The sequence below is a fragment of the Condylura cristata genome, unplaced genomic scaffold, assembly GCF_000260355.1.
Source record: "Condylura cristata isolate star-nosed mole 26May11 unplaced genomic scaffold, ConCri1.0 scaffold00015, whole genome shotgun sequence".
NCBI classification, from domain to species: domain Eukaryota; kingdom Metazoa; phylum Chordata; class Mammalia; order Eulipotyphla; family Talpidae; genus Condylura; species Condylura cristata.
In genome coordinates this window covers 23,720,115-23,738,706 of record NW_004567116.1, presented here as the reverse complement: position 1 = coordinate 23,738,706, position 18,592 = coordinate 23,720,115, and the positions used below count along the sequence as shown (strand labels likewise).

The following is an 18,592-nucleotide window of genomic DNA, read 5'->3' as shown; positions in this document are numbered from 1 at the left end:
GTTTCACACTCCCATTCAGGAATATTTCTTCAGAAAGTACTGGGCAGAATTCTGTGAACTGAACACATGTGCCATTAAAGAACTGTACTTTAATCAAAATTTTAAATGGTGATGAAATAGGGTCTGAGCCCACAATATAATAGACATTAAGGGTAAACAATAACTGAGATGTAATTTGCTATGATAGAAGTAAGTACCAAAATTTGTAGCTTTACTCATTGGCATGACCAGGGATGCAGAAAGGACTTAAGAAAGCATCTATCCTCAGGTTGGTTCTCTTCTTTTTCTCTATCAATAGCGGTTATTCTTGTGTCTTCACTAGGCATAATTGTATTGTCTTTAAAGTTAGTTTTGCTTCAAGTAATCCTTCATCTTTTCTTGCTTTACTTCCTTACTACTGGGATCTCTTGTACTCTAGGGAAACCAAGCTGTTCAATTTCTTCATACTTAATGTATTTGAATTTACATGTGTTAACTTTTCCCAGTTTTGTCTTTAGAGAAGGTTGATTGAAATCAGAATTGTTTGAAGAAATAATTGAATTTCTTTGATGACAAACCTCTAGGAAGCATGTCTTTGTGGCTCAAAGAATTTGAGCAAGGGTAATCCAAACTAGTTTTTTCATAATCTAAATGCATTCTATCTACCTTTTCAAATGCAGACTACATGTTATTTGGATCTTTCTGTTTCTTCCTTTGGAAATTTTTGCAAAGCATAGAACAGTCTTATTTTTGTTTAGTGTGTTTAGTTGGTTCATCAGTTGAAGAGAGGAGAATTACAAGACACATTATGGCAAGTGAAACAATAACCTTATTTCTAAAATCATAGACTATACTTTGTCTTCTAAAAGTCATACATATTTATAAACATTGTGAATGTGTCATTTATATTGTGTGTTTTTAGGAGGTAGAGAGAGTATATAGAGATAACCCGATATTCAGACATAAATTCCATAAAGCGCCTACAGTGTTTTAGACGTAGGTACAGAGATAGGTTTTGGTGGGTGAACATTACTGGGTGGAGTAACTTGCTGAATTAATCTCAGTGAATTATAGATGCCTTCTTAGAGAAAGCTTAGAGTTCAAAATAAGGAAAAAAAAAAGTCTCATTTAAAAAACTTGTTTAAGGCCTCCCTTGCAGCACATGGGTTAAAGACACAGCTCTCTCAGGCTATTGGCAGCCACTTGGCAGGAGTTCTATTCCCAACCAGGCAGCTAACCACATGGTACAGCAGCCCACCTCAGCAGTTTATTGCAGTAGATCTGCTTCTTCTGCTCCCCACTCTGTCTGGTGAATGCTCTCACCTCCTGCACTTCTGGCCTGTACCCCAGCTCTTATATATGTAAATAAATAAATTTTAAATAAATAATTGTTTAATTGATACTTAATTTGAAAATGGGTAAAGCCAGCATCATTAAAATAACTTAAACTCTGTCTTAACATACAGGCTATTCTAGTTTTGAGCATATTTATTTTGGCAACCCAATGTATGTGTGTTATTTGGTTTGTTGGTTTTTTTTTATTTCTCCAAAGTGAGAGTCCAGCCCCATCTTTCCTGCCCTGCCAATTGATTTACTCATAGTATCCTCCAGCATTACTCTCTTCGTCATCTACTTTATGTTTTAGTGTAATTATTGTCTTTCAGAAAATATATTAGGAGTCATCTTTATATAGTGAGGATTTAATGTGATCTCTGTGTGCTCATATCATAGCCATGGCCTGATGGAGAACAAATTTAAAAGCATTCATGGGCTGAGGGCCTTTGAACACATAGACCAAATTGGTCTAAATGGGACCTATTAAGGATCATGAACTTGCTAGCTCTTCTCTTTCAGGTGAAACGGATTTCTGAAGATCCTCCTTGCAAATGCCCAAACAAGTTCTGTGTGGAGAGACTCTCTCAAGGAAGATACCGAGTGGGAGAAAAGATCCTCTTCATTAGGGTAAAGTTATAATTTTCACCTTATTTTTTGTCACTTGTGAGATTCTTTGGGAGTTGAGTTGGGGGTTAGAGGGAAATATAACCAATAACTAAGAAGCTTCCCTTATGATGCCTACAGTTGGATTTGAAGATGGGAAGAATTCACATTTTCCAGTGCACCAGGTTTGATCACTATCAAGGGCTAAATAAATAGAATATTGTCCTCTTTTTACATATGCACAAATGCACATAGCAAATAGATCATGGAGGTTAAATAAAATGAAAAAATAAATATTTCTTTTTTGCTTATACATTTAATTTCAAAAAAGCTAACCTCTCCACCTCTACCCACTACCACCACCACCAATGGAAAATTAAAACAGTATTTTGCCCTACCCTATATGTGAAGTTATGGAAATGGCCATTCTCTTGGTCCTGGGTAATTTTCAGATTATTTAAACATGATTATTCACAAAATTTGGATTATGAACTAGAGTGAGAATGGAAGTTCATTATAGTAGCATGGTTAAATGATCATTACCATACTACCTTAGTTTTCTGGGTTAGAATAAATGAATGTAAAGCTATGCTAATAAATGACTTTGTGGCCTCCACATTTTACACATGTGGTGGTCTCCACAATTATCCTTGTTTAAATGTTAGTTAAATATCATGAACGATTTTTTGATTGTAATTAGTGACTAAGCACAATGAAATTCCAGGTCTTTCACTTGTGATGTTTTGTTCATAATCAAGGGAATTGGATTTCTCAAAATAAATTTGTGACTTTTGCTAAAACCAAGCACTATTTTCAAAACTAAGAAAATGAATATATAGCTCAGATATATTCCTAGAATGATGCAATTAAGTATAAACATTTTCTATCTTATTTTTAGTCATTTCCTGAAAAAACAGTGATTATGATTCAAAAGAGCTAATCCTCTTCTCATTTGAATATGTTAAACAAATCTTGTTTGTTATATTATAAAATGATTTGAATTGTATACCTAGTCCAGTTAATGAGCATTCTTAACACTACTCAAATCAGTAAAGATCCAGTAAAAATTTTGCCAGTGTAATTTTTACCTAATTTCAAGTTTTGACTGAAAATTTATTTGTATAACAAGTTTTACTTTTAAGACACTGCAACATGATATGTAAGAAAAAAATCCAATCATAATTAGGCTTAAAAAAAGTCATTTTGTATTTTAATTGAATTTAGTGTTTATAGATTTGAAAAAAAAAAAAAAACTCCATGTAATAATTGCTCTTCTATTTGGAATGCAATGAAAAGAAAAAAAATGATATGCTGTTATCATTTTAAGAACAATATAAAAGAGAGTGGCTTCCCAGAGACAGATGCCCTGGCCATCACTTACTGTTCCTTGTATTTTATTGCAAGGATAACATACCTAAAATATTTGTTTTAGCCAAGCTGCTTGCTTTCACTTTAGTATATTAAGAAACAATAATGATTTTACATTTACATTTTTACAAATGTGTTTAAATTTTACACTGTTGACATTTCTTGAGACTCAAAATTCTGCAGAATATTAGGCCCAAGAGCCAAACAAAAATTCAGGATTTTGTTTAAGCACTTTTCCTTTCTTGGGAGTAGAAGTGTTGATACCCCAAGATTACTCAATTTCAGATTTCCCCTTTAACATAACATAATATCTTCAGTTAATAATATAAATTGAATATATTTACTTTCATCTAGTCTTCTGTATTTAGTCAGTTTGTCCACACATTTGTTATATATTTATGAATAATATACATTTAGGTAACATTTAACATTCAAGATATTCTTTGATGTTCCATTTTTCTTTTTGGAAAATGGTTTCCTTTGGTAAAATATATCAATGTATTATTTATAGAGGAATTGAAATTTGCCACCAGGGAGAAAATGATTTTAATTATAAGCAAATGAGTAGTAAAAGTAGGATTCAAGACTTATCTAGCCCAAATTTATGCTCTTTGCTAGGAAGCAATACTGATTTCCTTATCTGTGATTTTCTGGGATTTCTTGGAGAGTTCAACCTAGGTGATCTATTCATCTCTAACATGAGCTATACTATTTAGCATTTACCATATGTATTTGGCCATAAAAATGGATCCCCCTCACCACTTTTTTTCCAGAGCATCATTCTGGGCTAGAATATCATGAAAATATCTTTGAGAAAGACATTATCAATTGAAGTGAGTTTAAAAATGAATTTGTAACATAGAATTAAACTGAAGTAAAATTTTCTGTATCTTTCCTGAGTTAAACCCATATATTGTTACTAGTACTAGGTAGATAACATTTGCATTCATTTTTACAATTAAGTTCCATTTGGAAAAGATAATTTTTAAGAACTAGAAGGGATGATGTTAAACCAAATAACTCAGAAGGAGAAAGACAAATATTGGATTACTTCTCTTGTATGTAGACTATAGAGAAACAAAGCAAATAGATAAAACTAAACCAAACAAACCCTAGAAATATGACTGTAGAGTCAAGTTTACCAGAGGACAGTTGGGGTGAGTGACATAAGGGGCAAGGTGCCCTAGGAACTATGGTAGAGGACTTTGGGTGATTTCATAGTGGGTGTGGTGAAACACCATACATCTTCAGTGACGGGAACCTGTACCTCTACATCACACAGTGTTGAAAGCCAATGTTACCTCTATAAAAAAAAAAAAAGAGGTCATATTTTTAAAAAAGGAAAAACAGGGCCCTCCCTGGTGGCGCAATGGGTTAAGAGCAGCACTGCAAGCTGGTTGCAGCTGCCTACCACAGTGCGAGTTCTATCCCCTACCCAGGAGGTGACCCACCTGGCCTGGCAGACCTCTCCTGACTCACCCGCTGCTCCCCTCAGCAGTGTGCTTTGTCGATCTGCCTGTTCTACTCACCACTCTGTCTCTGGTGAAGCTTCTCACCACCCCTGCACCTCTGGCCTGTACCCTAGTTCTGTATGCATAAATAAACAAATACTTTATTTAAAAAAGGAAAACAACTAAAATTTAATAAGGATTATTTGTGCCAGACAATTTATAAATACCAGGTGCCCTATATACAGCTTCACTGAATCCTAACATATTCCACTCCAGGCTGCCTCCCTGTGGCATGTTCATTAAATACAAGCATTTTGTTCACAAGGTTAGTGTGTCAAAAAAGATCTGCACCTCTAAACAATGTATTTAGGGCTCAGTTACATACTCATATGTTCATTACACCATTTTTATACTAAAAATAGTCAAAATGCACAGAGCATTACACTGTGAATAATCAATAATGCCTTCTATAAAGAAAGGAATATACTTGCCTGACTGTATTTCAATAGTCATAAAGATTACAATAATATTTATTAGGTGTTTACTGTATACCAGATGCTGTTCAAAAAGCTTCATATTACCTATCTGACTTAGTAGGTAAGACTAATTAGAACGCTATATCATATATTTTATCTCTTCTTACATCTTTTTAATAGACATCAGAAGAAAATTCTTTATTGTTAGTACAGTTTTGTTGAGTTTTTTTCATAATTGTAAACACTTTTTACAGTGGTTTAATATTACAAGACCCTTTTTTAGCAGACCTTCAGAGATGTACAAAATAATATACTGTTCCATGCTATTGCTTTAATGGTTTTGAGATTCTTTCTCACACTGAAAGAAATGTGACTGCTTAAGGAACCTAAAGAGAAGGCAATGAATTATTTAATTGGATGTCAACAAAAGGATGTGAAATGCTATGAAGTCATCTTCTTGTTACCTTTTTTGCATTAAAAATCATTTCTGATCACCAGAAATTTCAGCGGCATTATTATTGATTCCTTGTAATTTTTTCCTTACCATAAAATCCTTCGGGGTTATTCCTATGTGGCAAAATTCAACTCACTGTAACAAACCAAGCAAGAGAGGCACTAGAGCTCTGTTGCTATAGCAACCAAACCTGGCAATGTCTTCTGGGATTGCTCTAAAGGAAGGTCCAATGGTAGTGAGCGATATTGCTTTTTCTTTCCTGCTCTTATGACACATATTGATTTACTGTGAGTAAAAAGTACCATGGCTCAAATTGCATACCTTTTCTACTCATGAAAAATAGACTGTTGTGAAAAAATGCAAACGAGTTTTAAACAAATAGTGTGGAGATTAAAAATTCATTTATCTTTAAACAAAGTAAATAAACAACCTCTCATCTAATCTAGGAATATATGGAAGTAGTGTTTTTGTGTTCAAAAATAGTAATGTATATTTATTTATAGAGAAAAATATATGGTCACATTTGCATCTAATCTATGTAAAATCTCAGACATTTAAAGTGCTCTGATCTATGGTGAGAAACGTGGCTGTAATTATTAGCACATGAGTGTTTTCATACTGATTCATTTTGCTCAGCTGCTTCAAAACAGAGCACTAATTTAGGAAAAGCAAACAGCACAATGATGCAAATGGATTGAAATGTGTCAATTTCACATTTGAATTATTTTTCATAATATTTTTGCTCCATTAATGACACTCCCATTTGTTGGAAATTTTTTCATGTTCAATGGGCTTGGGCTAATAACATGGTTATAATTTACACTTTGGTAACACAACTCTCAAAGGACTTTACAAATGTTAATCAATCCTCTTAACCTCTTCTCTCTGAGAAAAGCATATATCTTGGATGATTGCAAAATAAATAATGATTAACCATGGACTAATGCATTCAGCCAGTAGAGTGTTGTTTTTCTGAGATTTACCTTTGAGATTGAAAAATTTTTAAATGTAGAAAAATTGAAATGAAGCTTTGTCCAAGATTGTACTCCACACTACATTAGATACTACTGCTAGAAGAAGGGAAATATAAAATTTGATCTGTCTTACAGCAATGGAAAGATTAAAAAATATATTTGGCAAGTCTCTATATTCTTAGTGAAGTTAGAGAATTCATTTATTTTCTTCCAATGAATTTTTAAGGAAATGCATCAAGGATAAAGAACAATAAATGTGGGTAAAAACCAAGAATCCCTTTTCTCTGAGAATACACCATTATTGGTCACTTGGCAATAAGAATATCTTTTTTTAGAATTATTAGATTTGTTTAAGTATTTTAGAATCACCTCTCACCTGAGTGATAAGCATTCTAACCTACCTCCAACTGTGTTAGCAAGTTTTTTTCTGACTTTTATATTGTACAGAGCATTTGTGACTCTATTTTACCTTGAATCACTTTCTTTTGCCACTTTATTGCTTCTACAATATGAGCAATACATTTTTACTAGCCAAAAATCAGATTTAAACAAAAGGAAACACTGGAAAACTAATTATCTTCACTGAAAAAATATACAGGTATTATGATCTGCAGTTCCCATTTTCTGCACTGCTGTAAACTTCCTGTTAGGAAGAATTGGTTATATGTATATATTTTAGACGTGTGTATATGTCTTAGATAGTGGCATGGGTATAGTTAAAATACACTAAGGTCTGATATTAGAGATATCAATATTAGAGAAAAAGATAAAAGCTTCAATATTAGAAAGATGACTAAGTACAGTGATTTGGCCTTATGACTTTAAAAGCTGTCTCAAATTAATTTGTTTTTTTGTACCTGAAATTTAAATCCCTAGTAAAAAATCTTGTGCAAAAAGTAAGTCTTCTATTTTCCATACATTTTTATATATAGCATTTAACACAAACAATGTTTCCATGAGTCAGACCCTTTTCTGGCTATTTTCCTTGGATTCTTTTATTTAACTCTCACGTCTTTGAAATAGATATTATTATTTTCCATTTTAGCAATATTGTAACAAAACATTACTTGCCAAAGACCATGCATCTATAAGAGTAAAACTTTTTCTTTGAATTCAGCTTATCTGACTTCAGAACCCATGGATTTAACTATATGCTATTCACACGTGTTGTGAGTTTTGGTGTTCAATTCCCACCTTCATTAATCATTGACTTGCCCTTAATGTGTAGCTCTTAATTTGCTTATTTCTTCTTCTATATTTTAGCAAAATGGGGTACTTAATAGTCTATTCCTGATGTAGAGATTCAGAAGAGAATACTCAGAAGACAGAATCTTATAAGGCAATAACATCTAAAAATTGTTAGGACAATCAACATAGTGTTCACCTTGATCAAAATATTTATTGATTTTCTTTTCAATATATTGCCCAGATATGTATGGTCTTCCAGAAGCAAACATTTATTCAATTTGCTTCAATTACCTATTTCCATCTCCAAATTTTTTTTATGCAGTTAAGATTAAACCTCCCTAATCAAATTAGGGAGGTATGAAAGGATTTTCTGAATACAATATGGTGAGGTGAAGAGGTGAAGTTGCTTTTTGTATTTTTTTAACTAAAAAGTCTAAATAAGAACTTAAAACATAATGCAAACTGATAGCCTTTGACATAGTAACTAATCCTTTTGGAAATAAGTTCCCTACAAATGTATGTCTACTAATTTTTAAGTAACATTTTTTTCCTTAACCATTTTTATTTATTCTATACCTTGCTTTTCTATGGTTCATGAAGTAGATTCATTTATACATTATCTCATTTTATTCTCATTGGTTTTGAGAAAAGTCAATGTGATTTTTAATTCATAACATCTTACTGATGAGGAAACTGCAGCTATGAGATTTAGCAATTTTTCCAAGGTAATCCAGCTAGAAAGTATTTTATCGAGAATTAAATCATATTATAAATATTTACATATTAAATTCCATCTGTTTTAAATTTCACACTTTAAAATGTCCCTTTGAAGTTTTTTTTTTGAAACTTAGCACTGTTACTATGTTTTTGATTTAAGAAATACATGCTTTGTATTACAGAGTAGATATTACTTATTAATGTAAATTGTTAATGCTTGTAAGATGTTTCTCTTCCTTCCTTTTGTAATCTTCCCCACAAGAACATTCCCTGGTTTACAGGTTCACTCCAGGGTTGATAAAAATGTCGATGAGTCTCAATGATTAAAATGTAAATGATCTCTTGCAAAGGGAAAGAAGTGAAACAATTATATATAACGTTTGTGTGTGTTCTTGAATTATTGATGAGAATTCTAGCAGCCAAAGAATAAACCTGTGAAATATCTGTCATTATAAATTGTATATAACTCTCCCAGGGGCACAAAGTTGCATAAACAGGATGCTGGAAAATTCATTAATAGTGTACTTTGCAAATGTGGCCATCTTGAGTTTATCGTGAATATAGTCAAGCATGGTGAAAACTCTTATCTTTTTTCTTAAAGTTAATGTTAAGTTTCTGCATAACTTAGACATTTCAGATTTTGCCTTGCAGCTCCCCGCTAGTGCTTGAGGTTTTGGATTTCAGTTGTTCAGTGAAAACATGTAATCTTGGTCCTCAGTGTAAAAGCCTCCATCCCTTAAACTGTGAAGGTTTTATTTATAAGAACCTTACTAATTCACATCGAATTTTTAATTTCCTGTGTTCTCATTTTATTAGTAATAACATTTTCATTTGAAGCTGGCTTAGATGTTGTTTTAGGCTATATTCTGTCATTTCCTGCCATCTTGTTTAATGCATTCTAATGTCCTTAGGAGATGTTTATGTAGATTTTGGGAAGAACAAGGTGTAAGATTCTGGAATGACTATTTGGCCTCAGTACACACCTCAACACATTATAATGAAAACCCTAATATTAAAAAAAGAAAAATCCTAGCCAATTATTTATTAATATTTGCCCTATTTCCTAAAAAAATAAATGTTACCATGAATCACTATATCACAATTCTTTCCACCTCCTATTTCCTGACCTAGATGTGTTCTTAGAAGGAAAATGAGGGATAACTCTGAGATCTAATCTTGGAGATCTCATCTATCTTCTGTATTAACCCAACTTATTACATAAAAGAAAGATTCTCATTTGAGCACTAAGAATTCCAGAGAAACCTACACTTTAACTGACATTTTGTCACCAAGGTTTAAATAGGATCTTTCCTCGTGTACAGCACCATCAATCTGATGGATAACACACTATAAGCATTAATTAGAGGAAATATGCTGTGGGTAAAAGGGAAGAGAGCCTTGACTGATAAGGAAGCTGTAGCCAGAAGAGTATATAATTGTACAAAAGGAAACAAATGTTCCCCAAGGATAACTTTTCTTTGGAATCTTGATACTTTGGAAACCTGGGCTTGTCCTTCAGTACTGATTGAATCCTTTCAACATACCACCTTTCGATATAAATAGTGTCTCTTTGGATCTGACTATTGTGAAATTTAATCTAAAATGCTATGGAAATACATTTTAATCAAAACAGTTCAAGGGAGTGGGAAAGTGTCTTGTGCTCACAGTTGTCTGAGGATAAATATAATGGTAGAGCTTCAGATAAAAGTAAAGGGCCCACATGAGTGAGTTAATTGGTACCAGGGAATCAACAAGATGGCAGGATATTCCCCCCAAATAGGAAGTTTCAGACAGAAAATAAAATCTTCCTGTACTTAAACATTTTCTTTAAAACATGATTACATATTCTCTAGAGTTTCTGGAATCTGGGCACTAGCAAATGTCTGTTTTGCAGTCAAATAACTTCCTTACATATATTCCTTATATGTATAAAAATAAAAGAATTTTTATAGAAAAATCTTGTAGCCAGGAGCAAGAGACCAAAGGACCCCCAGAAAATAAAGAATTCTAACATTTGTACTTTCAAATGCCAATGGGCACTACGTTCCACGGTTCTCACACTGTGTATGCTCAGTTGTCACTTACTGTGGAATCTAGGCAGCAAAATTTCTCTTTGATATATAGGTTTTGAAGAAATAAAAGAATCATCATTATTATAGTAACTTGCAAATAAAAATTTTTCTTTAACTCGTCACAAGAAATCACAGTTTGCATTTGCAGGTAACGTTCCTGTGCCTTTCTACAATGGAGATGGAGAACATTTTATGAACTTCCTATCTTCTTGTTTCAGTAGGGTCTTCATGGTTGTTACTATGTCTCCACAGCCAAAGCAAAACAGACGTTTAAGGTAATTACTTAGATAGTTAAGGGGGAAACCTCTCTACTTCACTTTCACTGTGGCACCTTCACCTCCAGTCAAACAAGGGAAGTTGGGCAGCCTAAAAGCTGGTTTTTATTTTTATGACGTTGTTCTGTTTTAGTGAAGTATTAGAGTATTGTTTCTCCTTTCCCCATCATACTTGGAAAATGACGATCTGGATTTTATGATGGGTGGGAGGGAAGGAGTAACCTAGTCATTTTTGTCTTATTCAATTCCCATGTTTCAGTGTGCTCCTTCATTGAGATCCTTAAAAAAGTTTAAATGCATAAACCTGGATATAGCTTCCATATCTAACATCATCTGAGTCTTTTCTTTAAAATAGTTAACTAATGCCAATGCCCTATGAAATGAAAATGAAGCACCAGTAATTTCAGAATAGTCTACCACTATTTTTCTCATGGCTCTTTTTGGTGTAACATATATGGAACCTCATGAACCCTTCCAGAAATCTGCTCCTAACCAAACCTAGTTCTTAGGTATGTCAGCAATGTTTTAACTAACATGGGAGATTTATTATTTGATAATATAAAGATTAAAGGAGATGGGAATGGGATAGACTCAAACTTTGCCAGTTTAGATAAAAGGATGGCTCATTTTTAGTTTTGATGTTAATAATTAAGATTTTAAAGAATTTTATTTGAGTAATAATTTTCTGTTTCACATTAATGCAAATAATCACTCAAAAGGCCCATTTTGAAAATGCTTCTTAAAATAAGATGCATATGTCTTGAAACTATAGCATGAAAATTAGTTTGGGTTTCTAAACATGTATTATTAAATGTATTACTTTACTCATAACTTTCCCCATCATTCATCAACTACATGAGTATTTGATGGCACAAGGAGATATTTGAAATCTTTTATTACTAGAAAATTTGTGCAAGAAACTTATTAGCAGTATTAGAAATACAGTATCTCTCTCTAAGCTCTGTTTCTTTGTACAGCTCATGTTTTGCAGTATGAATAATTGGTCATTACTAATTATTTGGGCAACAAAATATTACTTAGATGGTGGTGAAAGAGATGAGTTCCCTGAAAGTCACTTTTAAAATCTTCTGAACTTGAGCATGTCTTTGAACCTGAGAGTGTACAATCCTGTCAGACAGCAGGAGCAAGGCACAACTTTACTTGGACTTGTTAAAGACTTTGCCTACAGATTTATCCAAGAAGTTACTGTGAAGTGAAGTTGAAACCTAAGTCTCTTGTGCTAATCTGGCTGTGACAGCTTTGACCCTCACTTCTCACCAAAGAGGCACCTCGGTAGTGAAGGAGAAACCTCTCACCCAGCTGGCAAGAGTGGTTTCCTCCATTTTGGTGAGAAGTGAGGGTCAAGGCTGTCACAGCCAGATTAGCACAAGAGACTTAGGTTTCACCTTCACTTCATAGTGACTTCTTGGATAAGTCTGCAGGCAAAGTCTTTATTGCCAGCTGGGTGAGAGGTCTCTAAGGAGGCACATGTTGTCTGGCAGGATTCCTTTGTTCAAAAAATGAATCCTTGCATTCTTTTCACTCCTTACATGGCACACCTCTCTTTGCTTCTTTTAAGAGTAATTTTTTAATGTTTCAGGAGTCATTTAAGAGGTTTTGTGGACAGGACTAGAAAGTCAGGAGAAGAGTTATCTGATAACCCTAGTTGTGATTCTTTATATTTTAGGGTGAATCTCTAAAGAAAATATTTGAAGTTAGTATGATCTCAGTAGGCATCATGGGTTTTTGGGGGAGGGTAAATTGTAATGGAACTGACATGATAGATCTTTTGGGGGCAGTTCACATCTCTTTTGGGGAATGCTAAAAATGGTGCAATTCTTTCCTTCTCTCAGCCTTCCTTCATTACACAGAAAAGATAAATAGAGGAAAGGCACATACTTGCCAAGTTTTCAAGGTGCATCCTGGTTCCTTGTTTATCTTCTGTCTAAATAAAGACATACAATAATAACAAGGGCATTGTCCTAACTGAAGTGAATGCAGTAAAATCACGAATAAGACTTACTTCCTAGTGGCAATTCTCGAAGATCTTATCATGCATGAAAAAGAAATTTGGACTGGACTTGAATTTTCTCAGTCCGTGTTTTTGTGGCTTAGAGAAAATGATCATAGAAAAACAGAGGGACTTCAGTGAGTACAACCCCTTCAGAGTCACCATTGAACTCCCAGACATTCTGAGAGAATATTCATAGGCAAGCAAGGTCTAGGGCCTTTGTCATCCCAAGGAGCCCAGGGCTGAAGACCACCCTCCAATTTTTTTCTCCCATGGGTTCTGTTTGCTGCTGGTATCCTGCTGTCCTGCTTCACCCTTACACTATTTCCTAGAGGAAGCTTGGCTCCGGCCCTCCTGATTTGCTGGAAGGTTTGCTCCAGCTTCCTTCTTCAATGCCATACCCAGTTTTCTTTTTCTTTTTTCTTTTTTAAGCTTTATTTTATTTATTTATGCATTCAAGAACTGGAGTATAGCCCAGAGGTATGAGAGGATTCACCAGAGACAGAGTAGGGAGCAGAATAGGCAGATTGACTGACATACACTGCTGAGGGGAGCAGCAGGAGAGACAGGAGAGGTCTGCTGCACCATGTGGGTCACCTCGCTGGTCAGGGATGGAAATCATGCTGAAATAGCTGCTGATAGCTTCATAGTGCTGAGGCCTTACACCTTGCACCACCAGGGAGGACCTAGGTTTCCATTTTCCCTGACTCATTTCAAACATGTTGCCACAATTGAGAATTATTATCAACTCATCTCTGCTTCATATGTTCAGGGTACACACCTCAATCTGAGTTCCTGAAAGATAGACCGCCTCAGGCTCTGGCCAAGTATGCATAGGGCTGGAATTAACCACTCATCTTGGGGTCGTTTGTTATGAACGTTGTTTGTTTTCTCAAGTAAGATTACCTTTTACGATTGCTTTTGCTGACATTTCTTAGAGCTGTTCTTTTAAGATGCCACTTTTGACCCTTCTTCACAGGTTTCTAGGAAACCTGGATTCTAGGAAAAGTGGCAAAAATTATTTAAACCATTAAGATTGCAGCAGTTTCCTTACAATCAGGGCCTACTGAGGGAAGTGTTGATGCACTTAAGATGCATTCACCCACTATCTGTTACCAGACATTTCCAGTTCATCAAAGTCCCATTTCATTCATGCATGATTTCATAAAGTCAGTGCACTCTTAAGTCAGTTCCAAGTATTTTTCTAGAATAGCTTGCACCTTTCTCATGTTACTAGGTAGTTATTAGGTACAAGTGACTTATCTTGAATCATGTACTGTCTCTGATTTCCTTAAAGTAAAGAGCTTTCAAAGCAAGATATATCTTCAGTTAAAACATATTTAGAGTGCCATTTTACACAGAGCATTTTTACTGTACTTTACAAGAACAATTCCTAGGTTTCTTCAATAGCAAAACTGAACAAGATTTAACTATGATACCATAGTTGTATTGTTTGGGGAAGTACCTAAAATTGGAAGATGACATGTTAGCTTTAAGAATTGAGAGCATGTTGAGAGAGATATCAAAGTTAAGAACTCTACCTTTCATTATCTTTCCTGTGGTACATTTCTCAGGGTTACCTTTTGTATTGGAATTCCCAATAGTGTTACCTATTGTGGGATCTTCTTATTAATCTGTATTTTAGGAATCAAAAAAGACTGTCAGGAGAATGAGAAGTCAGAATTGAGACTCAAAAAAAATTAGCAGATGTTAGCCAAACAAAGAGTAGAAAGGAAAGTATTCGTTCCAGAATTCGAAAGGACTCGGCATGCTGAATCAGGCTCTAAAGCACCAGAGGTGGCAATGAAATAGAGACAGAGAATAAGACATTATCAAATCTCTTAGAAGTGCAGCCTTCAGAACAGAGGGCAAGAGAAGCTGATAGCTCAAAGAGACTGGAGAGACAGCCAGGGACACAAAGCCTGAATCTGCGTGCCTAGTGAGAGTTCTGGCTTTTTCCTCAAGGTGAGATGGTGGTTCTGAGAATTGCTAGAATGGGCAAAATAGGAGTGGGTTATGTTTTAAATCATGGAGGCTGTAGTCATGTAGAGAAGGAATTGAAAGATTATAGAATTGGAGAGGGAACATCAACCCTATTAGCATAGGCAGGGGCTGGGACATGGGAACAACACTTGAGGCTGGAGACCTGTCTGAGAAAAACTCCAGATCGAATACATGGACCATCTGTTGGATGAGGCTCTCTATTCTAGTACATCAGGGATGTAAAATTAAAGTGCTGTTAAGTTTATCTTTGCCCCTAAGCAGAACATTTGAGAAGCAAACTGTTGACTTTGGCTCATAACGACCCCTTGACCTGGTATTGAGCAATTGGTAGCACTTCGATCGGTCAGAACTGCCACTTATTAATAAGAGCTCCCTTAGTGGGAATTTTAAGTGAAATAAAATTGCAAGCTACTCATAACTTAAAAAGAAGGATAAGGAATGGTGTTTTATATTGTACAGCTGTATTAGTTTCGCTGTGTGTTTTTATTTTTTTAACCTGTGGGTAATATCAATTGACAGGAGTTAAATAAAGTAATAAAAAGGCACAGGCTGGTGCTCCTAGCAACAAGTTTTTAGGAATTTGTTACCCTGAGCTCTTATTCTCCAGATGTTACCCAGCTTCTCAGTTCCCAGTCTGCCTGGTGATTTAGGATACATTTCGTTTCACAGAACAGGGCTATAAAAGTACAGTACTCGGTCCCCAAGAAGCCCAGCAGTAAGACCAAGGCATTTTCTGTGAAAATTGTTCCTTGGGCCAAGAATCCTCCCCAGAGTATTCTTAGACCATTTATAAATTTCTTTACATGAGGCATTACATGTGTACCCAGAAAGCAGTGGTTCCAGATGTGTGGCTGCCTTCAGAGTTCTGGGTACCTCTTAATGCAATTTAAGTCTGTGAGTGGTCTGCCACAGATATGAAGCACCTACTGTGTGATGGGCAGTGGTGTCATCATTATAATAGTAAATAAAACAGTCTCTTTTCATATTCTGGAAGTGAGGAGACAGGCAATAAACACACAAACTATGAAACAGATAGTAGAAGGCCAGATAAATATTTTAGGCTTTTTGGGCCACACAGTTTCTGTCACAAGTACTCAGATTCTTTATTTCAGTACCAAAAGAACCAGATCAATAAGCAAACTCTTGTGTACTAATGGGAAAGTAGTATTTAGATGTGGCTACAGTTCTCCAACTGTAGTTGTTGGAGAAGACCTCTTTGTGATTGAGTGAAATCAGTGTCCAAGCAATGAGAGATCAAGTTGTCCATATCACCTATTGACTTTTCTTTTTTCTTTCTTTCTTTCTTTTTTTTAAAGATTTATTTATTTATTTGTACAGAACTGGGGTACAAGCCAGAAATGCGGAAGATGAGAGGCTTCACCAGAGACAGAGTGGGGAGCAGAACAGGCAGATCGACGAAGTACACTGCTGAGGGGAGCAGCAGGTGGGTCAGGAGAGGTCTGCCACACCATGTGGATCTCCTCCAAGCAGGATCGAACTCATGCAGAACTGGCTTAAGCTTCTTTGTGCTGTGCTTTAACCCTTTGCACCACCATCTATTTTAAAAAGAAAGGCCCTGACCTTTCTTTTTAAAATAGATGGTATACTATTAAAGTTAAATTATAGATTACAAATTTATAAAAGGGAGGGGCCTTTTATATAGAATAGGCTGACATGTACATGGAACTAATAGTGGTGCATTGTTATTGAACAGAATGTTAGAGTGTATCTTTCTATAATTTTCCAGTCGTTCTTAATTCATGCTTTTAACTTTCCATGACATTTATGAATGATTTTCTCAGCCCTGAGAAAATCTATCATTGGGCAGTATGGATTTGTATGTGCATATAAAGAGTGTTTTATTCCACCTTACAGCCTGAGGATGTTGATTGGTGTCCTTACATTGCTAGCACACTAGAATTCTTGGGTTATCATTTCATCAGGATCAAAACAGTAAAAAAGAACATAACGAGAATTTCAACAAGAAGTGGTTGTGACTGATAATTTGTGTTCACAAGGGTGGTAAAAAAATTAACTGGGGGCCCCTCCCTGGTGGCGCAGTGGGTTAAAGCACTGCACTAAAAAGCTTAAGCCACTTCCCCATGAGTTCGATCCCTGCCTGCCCTGGAGGTGACCGCATGGCGTGGCAGATCTCTCCTGACCCGCCCGCTGCTCCCCTCAGCAGTGTACTTCGACGATCTGCCCGTTCTGCTCCCCACTCTGTCTCTGGTGAATCCTCTCACCCTCCGTATCACTGGTCTGTACCCCAGTTCTATATGAATAAATAAATAAATCTTTAAAAAAAATTAACTGGAAAAAAAAAGGACAGATATGTTTCAGATTTTTAGCTGTCTCTCTAATAAGGCTTTATGGGAAATTTCTAACAGGTAGCTAACTCTTGAGCCATACAATAAATCAGAGGGGACAAGTATATCTATGTATTTACTAAGCAACATTTGTTCACATGGGTAAAACTCGTGGAATAAAGTCCCAGGCAATAATTAGAACATCTTAGTATAAGGATTTGAATAACTGTGGCCTTAGATCTCAAAGATTGGATGAGTTTGAATAAGATCAGTATGCACTGTATTTACCTGGAAACTTTCCACCAAGAATTGGAAATCCACTAGCATCTTAAGAAATGTGGGAGAGCACTATGAAGGTGTAAACACGTAGAGAAATGGAAAAAACTCAAGAAATTTTGAGCAGCCAGTTTAACCTGAGATAGATCACATAGTGAGTTTACATAGAGAAACATGTGAGGAAGATACTTATGAGACAATTGTTGTGGGTCTTAATAATGAAGCCAAAAAAGTATATTAACCTGAGATAGCAATGGAGATATTGATCAATAACATGATAAATTGAAGATCAAGGTAATTAATCTAAGAGAGGTTTTGTATAGAAAATTATAGATTAGAGCAAGAAGCAACTAAAAGCAGCACACATAATAAGGAGGCTGTTCTAACTTTTCATAGGTACGAACATTAATTAAAATTTGAAGTATGACAAAATTTTAAGGGAAGAGTTGATTTAATAGAAGAGAGGGAAGAGACAAAGAAGAAACCGGACTATTGAAAATGATGATATTTTTGAAGGAGAAATCACTTTTCCCAAAAAATTAGGTAAGAGAAGACACATTACTTATGTGAGTCTTGGAGGTCAGGTGATTTGCCATTGACTTGCTGCATAACCTTGATCGAGTTATTTAAAATGTCTGTCATCAGTAATGTGAATTATAATAGTAGAATTTTAGAGGGCCCACCAATCCTTCATTCAGCAGATGTTCCACATGTTTTTTTCTAATTCCTGAAAACAGGGTGGTGAATGAGACGAGGCTACTGCCTTGAAGCAGTGTATTTCCTTATGGAGAAAGATTATTTTCAAGTTAACAAATATGCAAGGTATTTTTGGGTTCTGGTAAATGTGAAAAGGAAAGATTGGTGCAACATTGTGGAAAAATTCAGGAAGAGTTAGTCCAGGTAAAGTTCTGAGAAATGGACTTTCCAAGGAGGTGATATTTGACGTGAGATCTACATGATGAAAAGCCATAGCCCCAAAAAGAGCAGGCACGCAGTTGAGAGGTGACAGACAGAGCAAGTACAGGGCTTAGCTTATTTGAGGAGCAACGTTGTCAGTTTTTATATTAAACAATTCCAGAAAAATGCAGAAATTTAAACTTCCA

At 35.2% G+C, this 18,592-nt stretch overlaps 1 protein-coding gene across 7 annotated transcripts in view; it reads left to right on the top strand.

The window, feature by feature from the left end:
• The window catches only part of GAS2 (growth arrest-specific 2), a 137,372-nt gene that overhangs the window by 92,165 nt on the left and 26,615 nt on the right, over positions 1-18,592 (top strand). For all 7 annotated transcript variants that reach the window (XM_012725628.1, XM_012725630.1, XM_012725632.1 and 4 more), the window contains one exon: positions 1,834-1,941. In XM_012725628.1, coding sequence (XP_012581082.1) covers positions 1,834-1,941 — 108 coding nt within the window. The remainder of the gene's footprint in view (positions 1-1,833; positions 1,942-18,592) is intronic.